General features: G+C 42.3%; 1 protein-coding gene across 2 annotated transcripts; it reads right to left on the reverse strand.

Annotated features, from left to right (window-relative positions):
• Nucleotides 1–1,208: 1,208 nt before the first annotated feature.
• On the reverse strand, nucleotides 1,209–14,022 carry igfbp2a (insulin-like growth factor binding protein 2a). 2 transcript variants are annotated; one of them, XR_005998445.2, is made up of 5 exons: nucleotides 13,528–13,930; nucleotides 5,397–5,575; nucleotides 2,774–2,914; nucleotides 2,279–2,509; nucleotides 1,209–2,006 (listed from the first exon to the last, which is right to left on the reverse strand). XR_005998445.2 is itself a non-coding variant. In XM_041871416.2 (4 exons), exons 1-4 carry the CDS (start codon nucleotides 13,913–13,915, stop codon nucleotides 2,351–2,353), a joined length of 867 nt encoding a protein of 288 aa, XP_041727350.1. In that variant the 5' UTR covers nucleotides 13,916–14,022; the 3' UTR covers nucleotides 1,209–2,350. The 2 variants fall into 2 exon arrangements, 1 of the variants encoding a protein (XP_041727350.1); XM_041871416.2 differs by having other exon boundaries at nucleotides 1,209–2,509; nucleotides 13,528–14,022.
• Between the last annotated feature and the right edge of the window lie 532 nt (nucleotides 14,023–14,554).

Here is a 14,554-nt window from a genome sequence, read left to right on the forward strand (position 1 = left end):
GTTGGGTTATAAAAAAATATCAGAAACTTTGATCATCCCACGGAGCACCATTCAATCCATTATAAAAAATGGAAAGAATATGGCACTACAACAAACCTGCCAAGAGAGGGCCTCCCACCAAAACTCATGGACCAGGCAAGGAGGGCATTAATCAGAGGCAACAAAGAGACCAAAGATTACCCTGAAGGAGCTACAAAGCTCCACAGCAGGGATTGGAGTATCTGTCCATAGGACCACTTTAAGCCGTACACTCAACAAGAGCTGGCCTTTACGGAAGAGTGGCCAGAAAAAAGCCATTGCTTAAAGAAAAAAATAAGCAAACACATGGAAGGTACTCTGGTCAGATAAGACTAAATTTGAGCTTTTTGGCCATCAAGGAAAACGCTATGTCTGGCGCCAACCCAACACACCTCATCACCCCAAGAACATCATCCCCACAGTAAAACATGGTAGTGGCAGCATCATGCTGTGGGGATGTTATTCATCGGCAGGGACTGGGAAACTGGTCAGAATTGAAGGAATGATGGATGGTGCTAAATACAGGGAAATCCTTGAGGGAAACCTGTTTCATTCTTCCAGAGATTTGAGACTGGGACGGAGGTTCACCTGCCAGCAGGACAATGACCCTAAGCATACTGCTAAAGCAACACTCAAGTGGTTTAAAGGGAAACATTTAAATGTCTTGGAATGGCCTAGTCAAAGCCCAGACCTCAATCCAATTGAGAATCTGTGGTATGACTTAAAGATTGCTGTACACCAGCGGAACCCATCCAACTTGAAGGAGCTGGAGCAGTTTTGCCTTGAAGAATGGGCAAAAAGTCCCAGTGGCTAGATGTGCCAAGCTTATAGAGACATACCCCAAGAGACTTGCAGCTGTAATTGCTGCAAAAGGTGTGGCTCTACAAAGTATTGACTTGGGGGGGGGGGGTGAATAGTTATGCACGCTCAAGTTTTCTGTTTTTTTGTCTTATTTCTTGTTTGTTTCACAATAAAACATATTTTGCATCTTCAAAGTGGTAGGCATATTGTGTAAATCAAATGATACAAACCCCGCAAAAAATCAATTTTAATTCCAGGTTGTAAGGCAACAAAATAGAAAAAATGCCAAGGGGGGTGAATACTTTCGCAAGCCACTGTAGACCTCCAATAAGAAAATGAGACACAAGATACCAGGGCATATGCCCAAATGAATACACAATCAACTTACAGGAAGTTACCATCCATTTAATCATGTACTTCATCTTATAACAAGACGTTCTTTATCACAAAAACAATCTACATTTCTATTTGTGTTCCTATTAACGAGGAAATCTAAAACGTGTATTTGTGTTCGTAACAAGACGTTGTCTATGTGGTTTTCCTACAGTGTATAGAAGACGTATGTGTATTCCAAAGGCTATAGAAGGTAGGTATCACAGTCATAGTAGCCTACCAACCTGAAGGCATAGAACACTGTAATACAAACAAACGGTAGGTTGAGTTGAGTACACAACCACCAAACATTTGACATGTTCACTTTCCAGCACCAGAAGGTAAGACACTTGAGCTGCGTTTACACAGGTAGCCCAATTCTGATATTTTGCCCAATTATGGGCAAAAGATCTGATTGGTCGAAAGACGAATTAGTGGCAAAAGATCAGAATTGGGCTACCAGTGTAAACACAGCCATACAAACACTTTAAGGGTTAAGTAAGACACTAATCCCTTAAAGTGTCAATTCGCCGTTTTGTTTTTTGCTTAGCATATTCTCTTTCATATAAGTCAAATCACGTTTTCCACGACAACATTTCTCTAGATTCCCTACTACAGATACATTGAATACAAGAGGTTCATAGAGGCCGAATACTAATTACCAAATGTGCATATACTTGGAATTTCCATGCAAATCGCCCATTGACATCAATGCTTGATTTTTACACAAAAGTCTGAGATGGACACAGATTTCTAGTTAGAATTCAGCCCATAGTAAACATTCTTCTCATTAGACTTTGTTCACCACAGAAAAGCTATGGGGGGAAGGAGAGAGAGAGAGAGGGAGAGAAAGAGAGAGAGATCAATGAAAATACCAGTCAAACACTGACTTCCTTTGAAATTGCAAAGAAGAATGGGTTGAATCTTTGTCGCCTGTTACATCCTATGCCCTTACAGTGGAGTTTGTTCTCAAGCCAAGACACATTATGGTGGTTACATTGAACAATATCGCTGAGAATTGATTGTAATACCAAACAAAACTATACACAGAAACAGAAACAGACACACAGACATTTTGATAGCTTACTTAAGTGTTTAGAATACTGCTTCCTGTTGTCTTTTAAGACTCAGGCCGATCAAAGGGAGAATCAGGGCCGTACTATTTCTGGGTTGAGGCGGGAGTGTCCATCTCTGGTCCTCTTACATACTGGCTGCAGTTTGGGTCTCCCCTCACGGTGGGGGCTGATGGGATGGGCCGACCGGTGTGTGGGTTGACGCACCAGCACTCCCCCCTCTGGCCGTGCAGAGACATCTTACACTGAAACGCAGAAAGAACATGTTAGTGTGTGTGTATGTATGTGTGTGTGTGTGTGTGTGCGTGTGTGTGTGCATGTGTGTGTGTGTGTGTGTGTGTGGGCACCTATGTGGATGCTCCTGGGCCATGGAGTAAGAGTGAGTAGTTACCTGTTTGAGGTTATACTGCCCCCTCTTGTCACAGTTGGAGATGTGCAGGGTGTAGTCACCTGTTTGAGGTTATACTGCCCCCTCTTGTCACAGTTGGGGATGTGCAGGGTTTAGTCACCTGTTTGAGGTTATACTGCCCCCTCTTGTCACAGTTGGGGATGTGCAGGGCGTACAGGTCTTCCAGTGGGCCTCGGTTATCTCTGAAGGGCATCTTAGATATCCTCTCCAGCACCTGGTCCAGCTCCTGCTGACACTGAGTCTACAGTAAACAACAGGCAACACCATTCACATGATTAATAGTCTGGGAAATCTCAGACCTTGGAGCAACAGGCAACACCATTCACATGATTAATAGTCTAGGAAACCTCAGACCTTGGAGCAACAGGCAACACCATTCACATGATTTATAGGCTCCGAAATCTCAGACCTTGGAGCAACAGGCAACACCGTTCACATGATTAATAGTCTAGGAAACCTCAGACCTTGGAGCAACAGCAACACCATTCACATGATTAATAGTCTGACTATTACACTGGGGCCGAGCTCCCTGCCATCCAGGACCTTATACCAGGCGGCGTCAGAGGAAGGCCCTAAAAATTGTCAGACTCCAGCCACCCAAGTCATAGACTGTTCTCTCTGCTACCACATGGCAAGTAGTACCGATGCACCAAGTCTGGAATCAACAGGACCCTGAACAGCTTCTACCCCCAAGTCATAAGACTGCTAAATAATTAGTTAAACAGTTAACCAAATAGCTACCCAGACTACCTGCATTGACCTTTTTTGCACAAACTTTTTTAATAATAATAATATAATATGCCATTTAGCAGACGCTTTTATCCAAAGCGACTTACAGTCATGCGTGCATAATTTTTTTTTTTGTGTATGGGTGGTCCCGGGGATCGAACCCACTACCTTGGCGTTACAAGCACCGTGCTCTACCAGCTGAGCTACAGAGGACCACATACACTGCTGCTACTGTTTACTATCTGTTACCTTATTTCTACCTATATGTACATATCTACCTCAATTCCGGGGAGGGTGCTCTTCAGACAGATAACTCTCAGAATAATTCACAAGTTTGGTTTGACTTGGCTTAAAATGCAGACGGCAATTGTGCTCGTGAAAAATAACATTGTAAACTTGTAACGCTAACGTTAGCTGTCATGGCACAAGCAAACAACTTATTTGCAAATACACTCATTGAAAATATCTAGCTAAGATACCAATTTTGAGTCCGGTGGTAGGCTAATGTTTGCGGCAGGACATGTACGGAAAGGCTCTGGACTGATTTCCTGCGCGAGACCCATTTCCGCCTCCTGTCCAACCAACGCTGGTATTGTCAGCAGACGTGTGCGCTGGAACATCGGATACATTGTGGGAGGCAAACCGTCTGCCGAGGGAGACTACATGATTAATGACCCAGCAATGCCTACAGACCACTGGTTGATAAAATGAAGATAACATGCTCCAAAATGATCTCCAAAGGTTGGGAGCTGGATTCTCTGAGGAATAATAATCCATAGGAAATTAAATGAACAGCACTACCAAAAGATAAAATACTATTATTAATTCACATGAAAATGAATAATGTTTCTGAGAATAACTCAGAAAGGGTATAACTGAAAATAAATTATATTTTCATTACTAATACCATTTATGGATTATTGCCAAAGCACCTGATTGTCACCAAGACTAGCTAATATCCAGGGCAAATTGTTCTATTTTAAACTTGGCATCCGTGAAATGCCAAAATCATTATCCTCAAGGAAAATCACTAAATGTGGGAAAATAAGTACTGGTAGCAGTTTATAATAACACCTTGTAATAAAAGCATTTATAATAGATTAGTAAATCGTTTATTCAGGTACTGCTGGAATGTCTACCAATGGCATGTCCATCATTTTGTGAGAAATTACACTGTCACTCAAAACATTTATAAAGCATTTATAAAGTATAAATAGCCCTTACTTTAAATGAGGCCACACAAAAATACTTAACTAATGATTAGTAAATGGTTTATAAGGACCGATATTAAACGTCTTACCAACGATCTTATTAATTATTATGACATAGTTATTCATAAATGTGTGAATACCTGTCTTAATAACATTTACAAATGTGGGAGTAATGATGAATAAATTATTTACTAATCCATTATAAATGCTTTATTACAAGGTGTTATTATAAAGTGCTACCAAAGTATTTTCCTAGGTCAGTCAACAACGGGACACCAGGCTCGACTTCAAGGAAACAATACCGAATTTTCAACAGTAGGGTCTTGAACTGTCATGTGAAACATTTACATCTTCCCATGGTCACGTTCAATAAGCCTCAAATGAGGGCAAACGTTGTCAAACGAAGGTGCTATCTTGTCCAATAGAAATGCTTATCTACATTTTCCGCTTGAAAACGCTGGCCTTGGCCTTAATTGTCCAAATTGGCAGTAAGACATTGTTAGTTGCTTGACACCATCAGGTACGCTCCAGAAGATGGCAGCAGTGCACTAGGTTATGTTAAGACTGACTCTCACCTTCCTAAAGGGACATGGCCACTGCCAATCATGATCCCAGGTTCACTAACTGTTTACTAAGAGAGGTGACCCACCAATGGTCACGGTTTACTAAGGCTGCATCCCAAATGGCACCCTATTCCCTATATAATGCACTACTTTTAAATCAGGGCCCATATAAAGGGATAAGGGGTGTGGCCTAACTGTTTACTACTAGGTGTTTACTAACCTGCTTGGCGCGGGGTGTTTTGGGATCCTCCGCCTTGTTACTCTTCATCTTGGTCTTCATCTCCTGTCGGTGCTGACGCATGGCACTCTCCTTGGGCCCCAGCCACGGGCTGTCCTTAGTGGCCTTCCTCACCGGGGGGATCTCCGTCAGGCCCGTGTCCAGGAGGTCGACCACCTCCCCTGAGGGACAAACACGCACGCACACACAGACGCATGCACAGATTCACACACATGCACATACACACACACACACATACACAAACACAGTCAAAACAGCTCTATGGAAACCAGATGCACTAAAGTAATTGATCGCTCATTACGACACTGTCATAACATTGTCGTTATATTGTCATTACATCACAGAAACGCTCAACCCATTTTAATGATTAAGTATACTGCACATTCCTCCATGAAATGAGAAATGGTAGGGCCAGCAGCTTGGCTTTCGTACAGTTGGCAATGGCATACATGGTGAATTCTTCAGCGGAAATAGATAGATACATCTTTAAAGGTGTAATATTTTAGTTATGATTTTGGACCTTTCCTTTAAAAAAATAATAATAATAATAATACTTTCAAACTTCCATAAACGCCAAAATATTGTGAAATATTGTTACTTATAATTTTTGGGATTGTTTTTTCCATTTTAACTTCCAAGAATGATGATAACCAATAGTGAACACATGCTTATGTCTGTGTACACTGCAGATTTAGTTAACTATGGGGCACCTTCACCCGTTATGACGAGTGTCCTCCTCACCTCCAAAGTCACGGCATGTCATGAAAGGGCTCTAGCTCACTTTCCTGTTCGACTGCTTAGAACGAAAGTTCGAACAGCAACAACCCAGAACTGACACACCACACTATCTGGGGAAGGGAGGGAGAAGTCCTCAGCAGTTTGACCAGATAACGCGTGGTTAAACATCAACCTCTGAAAGCCACTTTCCACACAGATATGAGAACAAACAATGCAGGGGACCTGGCTCTGCGAATCCACTAGCTGTCCATGCTATTCTTGACAACAGACAGAGTGGAGGCTGAGGGCCCACTAGCAGCTCTCCCAGGGCTCTGGGACCATCAAAATGGTCAGAATAACAGAAACAGCAGGGGCGGAGGAAACAGTTGGCTGGACTTTGCTTTGAGGAAATCTTAGATTAATAACATTTCAGAGTAATGTATTGTTTACACTCTCTCTGTCCTGTCAGGCTATCCAGTGACATACCACTATTAACGACAGAGGAGGGATAGGTTATAAGATAGAAATAAGATATAACAGGGTTGGCCGGCCCTTAAGTGAAGTGTATTCTACACTAAGGAAGGAGCAAGAGGGGTCCCTCTGACGTTTACAATCCAGTAGACATAGAATATGATGACAAAAGACTGAACGGAGAAGGAGAGGGGGAAAGGCAACTATCAGATCTAGACATCTAACTTCAGCTCTCCTCATGAAACTCAGATCTAAACATCTAACTTCAGCTCTCCTCATGAAACTATCAGATCTAAACATCTAACTTCAGCTCTCCTCATGAAACTATCAGATCTAGACATCTAACTTCAGCTCTCCTCATGAAACTATCAGATCTAGACATCTAACTTCAGCTCTCCTCATGAAACTATCAGATCTAGACATCTAGCTTCAGCTCTCCTCATGAAACTATCAGATCTAGACATCTAGCTTCAGCTCTCCTCATGAAACTCAGATCTAAACATCTAACTTCAGCTCTCCTCATGAAACTATCAGATCTAGACATCTAACTTCAGCTCTCCTCATGAAACTATCAGATCTAAACATCTAACTTCAGCTCTCCTCATGAAACTATCAGATCTAGACATATAACTTCAGCTCTCCTCATGAAACTCAGATCTAAACATCTAACTTCAGCTCTCCTCATGAAACTATCAGATCTAGACATCTAGCTTCAGCTCTCCTCATGAAACTCAGATCTAAACATCTAACTTCAGCTCTCCTCATGAAACTATCAGATCTAGACATCTAACTTCAGCTCTCCTCATGAAACTATCAGATCTAAACATCTAACTTCAGCTCTCCTCATGAAACTATCAGATCTAGACATATAACTTCAGCTCTCCTCATGAAACTCAGATCTAAACATCTAACTTCAGCTCTCCTCATGAAACTATCAGATCTAAACATCTAACTTCAGCTCTCCTCATGAAACTCAGATCTAAACATCTAACTTCAGCTCTCCTCATGAAACTATCAGATCTAAACATCTAACTTCAGCTCTCCTCATGAAACTATCAGATCTAGACATCTAACTTCAGCTCTCCTCATGAAAAGGTATTGTGCTCTCAGTTTCCTTTGAAGACAGAGTTGCAGAACAGAGGGCAGAAGTCAACTGGAATCAGGTGTGAGACACACACACACACACTTATACACACTTACATACTCAAACACACACACACAGACAGACAGGCACACACACTGTTTTGTTTTCATCTATTAGATAATCCCCACTGTCTCCAACTGTAATATACTGATTCCAGCTTCATGGAAGAAACCTGAGAAGGTCTGAGTCTATTAAAACACACAGACACACACACACACACACAGAGAGAGACACACACACACAGACACACACGGACAGGGTCAGGACCCCACTCTAAGAGGGCCCCGTTCCTCCAGTACACTCTGTTCCACCGATCCACAGAGGTGGACCTGGGCTTTGCAACGTCAACAGAGCTGCAGCCCCATTGTTGTTTTTTTTGTCCGGTCCACTGCTTGAATTAATACAGCAGACAAAAGGGACGAGTGGCTTCTTTGCTTTTTTAATAGCTGATGCTTGTCAAATTCCCAGAACAGCACAAAGGAGAGAAGGTTCATGTCTGACAGTCTAGACTCCAGTCAACTGATCAGATGGCCCATGGATGGAGAATGGGAGACTGGATAGGTCCAACCAACACACATTTATGGTTAAATTCATCCCTTTAACTGTCCCTTTAATCTCAATGTGACTTCTTGTGTAATAAATGAATATTACCTCAATCTAGGGCCAGTATAGTGACAACGATACTGTATTTTACTGTGTTTATGTGTATACATAATGTATCTCCTTCACAATTGATTGTACAGTAAAGCACTTTGGGGAGCTGTAGTTAAAAAGAGCCAGCTTCATAACTGCTTCCCATTATCCTTTACAAGGCCTGCTAGGACTCTCCTCCTAGAATCACACAGTCAGCACAGAGCAAGTGTGTTTACCTCACAGCCAGGCTATCTGGCCTGAGAGGCTCCTCCACAGTGTGCAGCTAGCTGGGGCTGGGCAGGTCCTGACAAGTAGACACTGACTGCACCCAGCCAGGCATCTATCCACCACTGAACTGACTGACTGCAGGCTAAACCTGGCACTCTGGATATGTCCCAAACGACACTGTATCCCCTACATATCCCTATATGACTCTGGCCAAAAGTAGTGCACTATATAGGGAAAAGGGAATATTTTGCCATTTGGTACACACCTGGCTCTGGAGGACAGAGAGACAGGGAGACGGAGGCAAGCCGGAGCCCATCAAACCTGCAGAGCAGCACGGACAATTACAGCACACACATACAGAGAATAGAGAGAGAGAGGAGAGATGGTGCCCATCTTTCCCATTCATTTGGGATTGAGGCATGTAGAGGTGGCCTTGACATTAGACCACATTTGAGGTCTGAAAAGACCCGATTAACTTTGATTTTGGAGTCATCTGAGAAGAGTGAAGATGTTCCATAGCTCCTTTATTAACAGAGATGATAGGACACCAGACTAGGGTTGCAAAATTCCTTTAACGTTCAATACTTTCTCTGGCTTTCCTGAAATCCCGGTTGGAGGACCCCAGAATCAGGGGGGAATAAGCAGGAAATCCGGAATCCTCCAACCAGGATTTCTGGAAAACCAGGGAATTTATTGAAAGTTAAAGGAATTTTGCAACCCTACACCAGACATGTGATCCAAGTCATGGCACCAACGTAACAAGTCAACTGGCCTTGATACACAGACCACCACCATACAAGGATCAATTCCTAAGACAGTAGCTCTGCCTGCAGCCATCGGGCTAGCCATGAACAACAGATCTTGGGTGATTGCAGCAGCCAAATGCATAGGCCTCAGTCTGTACACACATACGCAACACTCAAATCCCCTTCAACTCCATTATCTTCCGTGAAGAAACATCAAACCATCTGGCGAAGCCAGCCCTATCCCCTGCAAAGCCCTTTCACAGGTCCCCTTCCACCCCACTCAGCTCAGTAACATTTCAGACATAGTTTGTGTTTTCTCCAAGCACCGAAGCCCAGGGAGAGAGAGGGAGAGAGAAAGAAAGAAAGAAAGAAAGAAAGAAAGAAAGAAAGAAAGAAAGAAAGAAAGAAAGAAAGAAAGAAAGAAAGAAAGAAAGAAAGAAAGAAAGAAAGAAAGAGAGAGAGAAAGAAAGAAAGAGAGAGAGAGAAAAGCAGAGTGAGAGAGAAAGGGAGAGAGAGAAAGAGAAAGGGAGAAGTTTATTCTGGAAAGCGTCTGAGGCACGCTGAGATTCTTAGCATGGCTTTGGGTGAAGTTGCAGCCCCAGGGGTGGAAGGCAGCGATGCCTGTGTTTTAGAGAAGCAGTGGGGATTATCTGGGGCTATTTCGGGCCCGCGGGCACCGTCTAGAGGGCTGGGCACCCTGGCAGTGGACCCAGGCAGGTACAGATGAATGCCCCTCGTTAGGGAGCCGTGTTATTTCACCGCCCAGATGCAGCCAGATGGTCAGGATCTGTTTTCCTTGTAAAGCTTTGAGAGTTTTTTTGGGAGTCTTTTGTTGGGTTGGGGGTTGGGTAACCCTCTCTTTGTTGGATAAGTGGCAGCCCAACGATGTGACCCTGCTGGCAGGATGAGTGATGAACCTCGGTCGTGTCTCAAATGGCACCCTATTCCCTTAATTTTAGCAGGGGCTCTTTTGCAAGGGAGTGCACTACTTTTGACCAGGGACCATTATAGTGTACCATTTGGGAAGCAACCCTTCTCTTAAATATTTTTATTAGTATGTTTTTGCATTAGCATGATGTATTATTGACTATGATGTGTCTTTACATACTAATATTATATAATATGATATACACCCCTTCTGCCTTTTGTGGAATCAATCTCACACCAACATCTCTATTTACATAATTCTCTGACGTGTCACAGTAAATGGACTGTAGTTGTCCAGTTGATATTGTCAATGAGGGGGTTACTGTCTAGCTGTAGGCTGGTATTAAGGGCTGATAAAGATGCCCATCCACCACAGGGTTCAGATAATGAGGAGACACGGGTGCACCACAGACATTTTGGAGGGTTTTCTTATCAAGTCTTCCATTGATGAAAGGCTACATGCTAGTCATCCATCAAGGCCTGTATAGCATGAGATGAGTAGCATGAAGGAATGCATATAGGGTGCTCTACTTTTCCCAGTGCAATTACAATCTTGGAGAATGCAGACCAATTTTTCCTTGGTTATAACGTGTGTTCACATAATAATAGTAAGAAGTAAGCTTTATGCGATAACTCATTACATTTTGTACGTATTATGAGTGTTCCGCCGGACGAGAAAGACAGGTAAGTTAAGTGATTATTATTTTGATACATGAGCGGATGTGACTGCTAACCAATGCATTTTAGTTTGACTTATAAACTGATCCTATAAACTCCCTACAAAGCCTTTATTAAACAAGCCCTTTGTAAACTATACCTTCATTAGTGTTACTGCTATTAATTATCCTAAGGTTTACTCTGTTTCAACAAACAGGATATGTGATGTAGCTAGGCTACCATGGTCTGAGTTGTCTCATCTGGTTGTTATAGATAGTGGTTTAGCACGTCGGCCTATTTAGACAATGACAATGTGTAGGAAACGTGTGTAACCAGGGCTGCTTTTTGTATAATCTGTGTATATCACTCCGTATACTGGGATGTTTAAAAGGGGGTATACCTGCAAGAAAGTGGTTAATAAGGGACTGTTTGAAAGGGGGTCATGTAAACATTGCCTCCTTTTTCTTTCTTTTTTAAGGTAATATACAGGGAATTCTGTCTGAAGTACATAATAGTACTGTGTAATCTAGGTGTACATAATAGTCCCATGTAATCCAGGTGTACATAATAGTACTGTGTAATCTAGGTGTACATAATAGTCCCATGTAATCCAGGTGTACATAATAGTACTGTGTAACCCATGTGTACATAATAGTACCATGTAATTCAGGTGTACATAATAGTACTGTGTAACCCAGGTGTACATAATAGTACTGTGTAACTCAGGTGTACATAATAGTACTGTGTAACCCAGGTGTACATAATAGTACTGTGTAACCCAGGTGTACATAACAATACTGTGTAACCCATGTGTACATAATAGTACCATGTAATTCAGGTGTACATAATAGTACTGTGTAACCCAGGTGTACATAATAGTACTGTGTAACCCAGGTGTACATAACAATACTGTGTAACCCAGATGTACATAATAGTACTGTGTAACCCATGTGTACATAATAGTACTGTGTAACCCATGTGTACATAATAGTACTGTGTAACCCCGGTGTACATATTAGTACTGTGTAACCCCATGTGTATATAATAATACTGTGTAACCCATGTGTACATAATAGTACTGTGTAACCCAGGTGTACATAACAGTACTTTGTAACCCAGGTGTACACAACAGTACTGTGTAACCCATGTGTACATAATAGTACTGTGTAACCCATGTGTACATAATAGTACTGTGTAACCCATGTGTACATAATAGTACTGTGTAACTCAGGTTTACATAATAGTACTGTGTAACCCAGGTGTACATAATAGTACCATGTAATCCAGGTGTACATAATAGTAATGTGTAACCCAGGTGTACATAATAGTACCATGTAATCCAGGTGTACATAATAGTAATGTGTAACCCAGGTGTACATAATAGTACTGTGTAACCCATCCCTTATATGCCAGGCTGTGGATACATAGAAACAGTCAGAGTAGATGAGAAACAGTTTGAGCAGAGAAATATAGGATGGCGTCATGGCAATTCACTGTACTGTAGGATAGGACTGTGGAATCTGGCTGTAGCAAAGCATACTGCAAGTAGCTATTTCAGGAAGAGTTCCACCATACAAATAGTATTAGAACACTATTTAAGAGTTCCACTACCTCCTAATTCCCAACTTATCTCTGGCTACATGTGCATGTGTAGGCTACTCCACGTGCATTTATAGTCCTACTGTCTGTGTTGTCCTGGCCCTAATCCATTTGATCTTTTCAGGAATCACAGGTTCTCCTTTATAATCGAATCAAACGATACATTTGGCAGATGGGGACATTGACATTAGGTTTAGTAGAAATCACACCATACTGAACAAGCTTCAACACACACTCCATGACTAGTTTACAGTGGTTGGGGTCAAAGGACAAAGTCCAAATTGCCAATCAATGTGGCATTATTTTACTTCTCTCTCCTCTCTCATTTTATCCAATTAAAGAGGAATGTATTTGGGATTTCTGTGTAAAATACACGTTCTGAATATTATTTCTGGGTATAAGCAAGCATACAGTATGTCTTACAGTATACGCTTGCTTATACAGTGTAAGATATGTTATACAGGAATAATATTGTTAGGTAAGGGAGCCTATTGTATTCCAGCAAGGGCCCAATAAGTCAACACATGGAGATCAATAAGTCAAACTAGTCCAGTGTATTTCTGGTTGTTTCTGTTGGATGATACTACCTGCAAACGTTTCTTTCATTTGTGATTAGGACATATAGCCCAAAGCCAAATATAGGCTTATAGCATATTTGCAGTTCAATTCGGTACATATTAAAGGCAAAAGTACCTTGTAAAAATGGTGTTATAAAAGTGTTACAACTGTGTAATAACAAATAATTCCAATAAATAGGGGTTTTAGAGCAGGGTTAATTTACAGTTTCTATGTTTCTATGAGCAAATGGACGCAAAAATCATTAGCTTAGACTGCTGCGAATTAAATAAATCACAATACGGTACATGCTAAGGGCTATAAGCCATCCCAATGACAGTGTAATTATTAATTTACGACTACTAATGAGCATACTTCCCAAACATCCTCTGTTCCATTATAACATTGTAAGTATATCAGGCTTGTTGAAACTGACCGCTAAGTTGCTCCCGGTGCTCCTGGCTCCCCGTGGGCTCGGTGACCACTTTGTGTCCGCACAGCCCCAGCCCCTGGACCAGCTGCTCGAGAGGCAGATCGGAGTCCGGCTTCGGGTAACAGCGGAGCCCGCTGGAGCATCTCGGGGTGTACACGCCGCATAACTCACCCTCTTGCCGGGCGCAAACGGGGCAGCAACCGCAGCCCGGTTCGCGCACTATCTCCGCACAGGTCTCGGTGAGCTTCGGGCACGCAGCCTGACGTTCGGCGGTGCAACTCGGGCAACGGAAGACCATCTCCGCGAGTGAAGCGCCCACGAAAGCCACCGAAAGCAGCAGCAAGCTGCAGCTTAAATACGATATCATTCTCGGCATGGAACTTCTTGTCATTTAGTGGAGCGATGGAACGCAACTCCAGGTAAAATAACTGCGCATGCTAACAGGTGAAGCCAGCTGCTGGGTTGATTTCTGCAGGGTCCTACCAACGGCAGGATTTACTGACAGCTCGTCAGACCAGTGGTGCGTATGGCAGAGCAGCAGGCAAGCCCAACAGGCAATTTTGTGCTATGACCAAATATTGTATAGCATCTCAAGTTTTCATGCACAAGTATACCTAAGACCAGTCCAAATGACTTGTTATTTTGTAATCAACTTACATTATGGGACACAGCCAGGTGTCTCTGGCCAACTGTTGATGTTGATGAGGCCTGTATATAGATAGATCTGATGATTTATTACAACAAGCAGAAATAACTGTCAGACAAACCCAAACACACATAGGCTACACTGAAGCAATACCCTATAAACGTTATTTTTACAATTATTCTGAGCAATGGAAACTATGAAATGTAAGTTCTAAATACTATCCTCATTATAGGCTATGTAGCCTATTTCTAATACTACTATTGTTGCAAATGTGCAAAAAAGACACTGTACATGCTAGAATAGGGAAAGGCAAGGATACAGTGTTTTATGTGGTAGTATCATGCAACTCAATGGAGGAAAACGAGGCATCATTCCCTTGGCTGG

Source organism: Coregonus clupeaformis, chromosome 9 (assembly GCF_020615455.1).
Source record: "Coregonus clupeaformis isolate EN_2021a chromosome 9, ASM2061545v1, whole genome shotgun sequence".
In the NCBI taxonomy this organism is placed as follows: domain Eukaryota; kingdom Metazoa; phylum Chordata; class Actinopteri; order Salmoniformes; family Salmonidae; genus Coregonus; species Coregonus clupeaformis.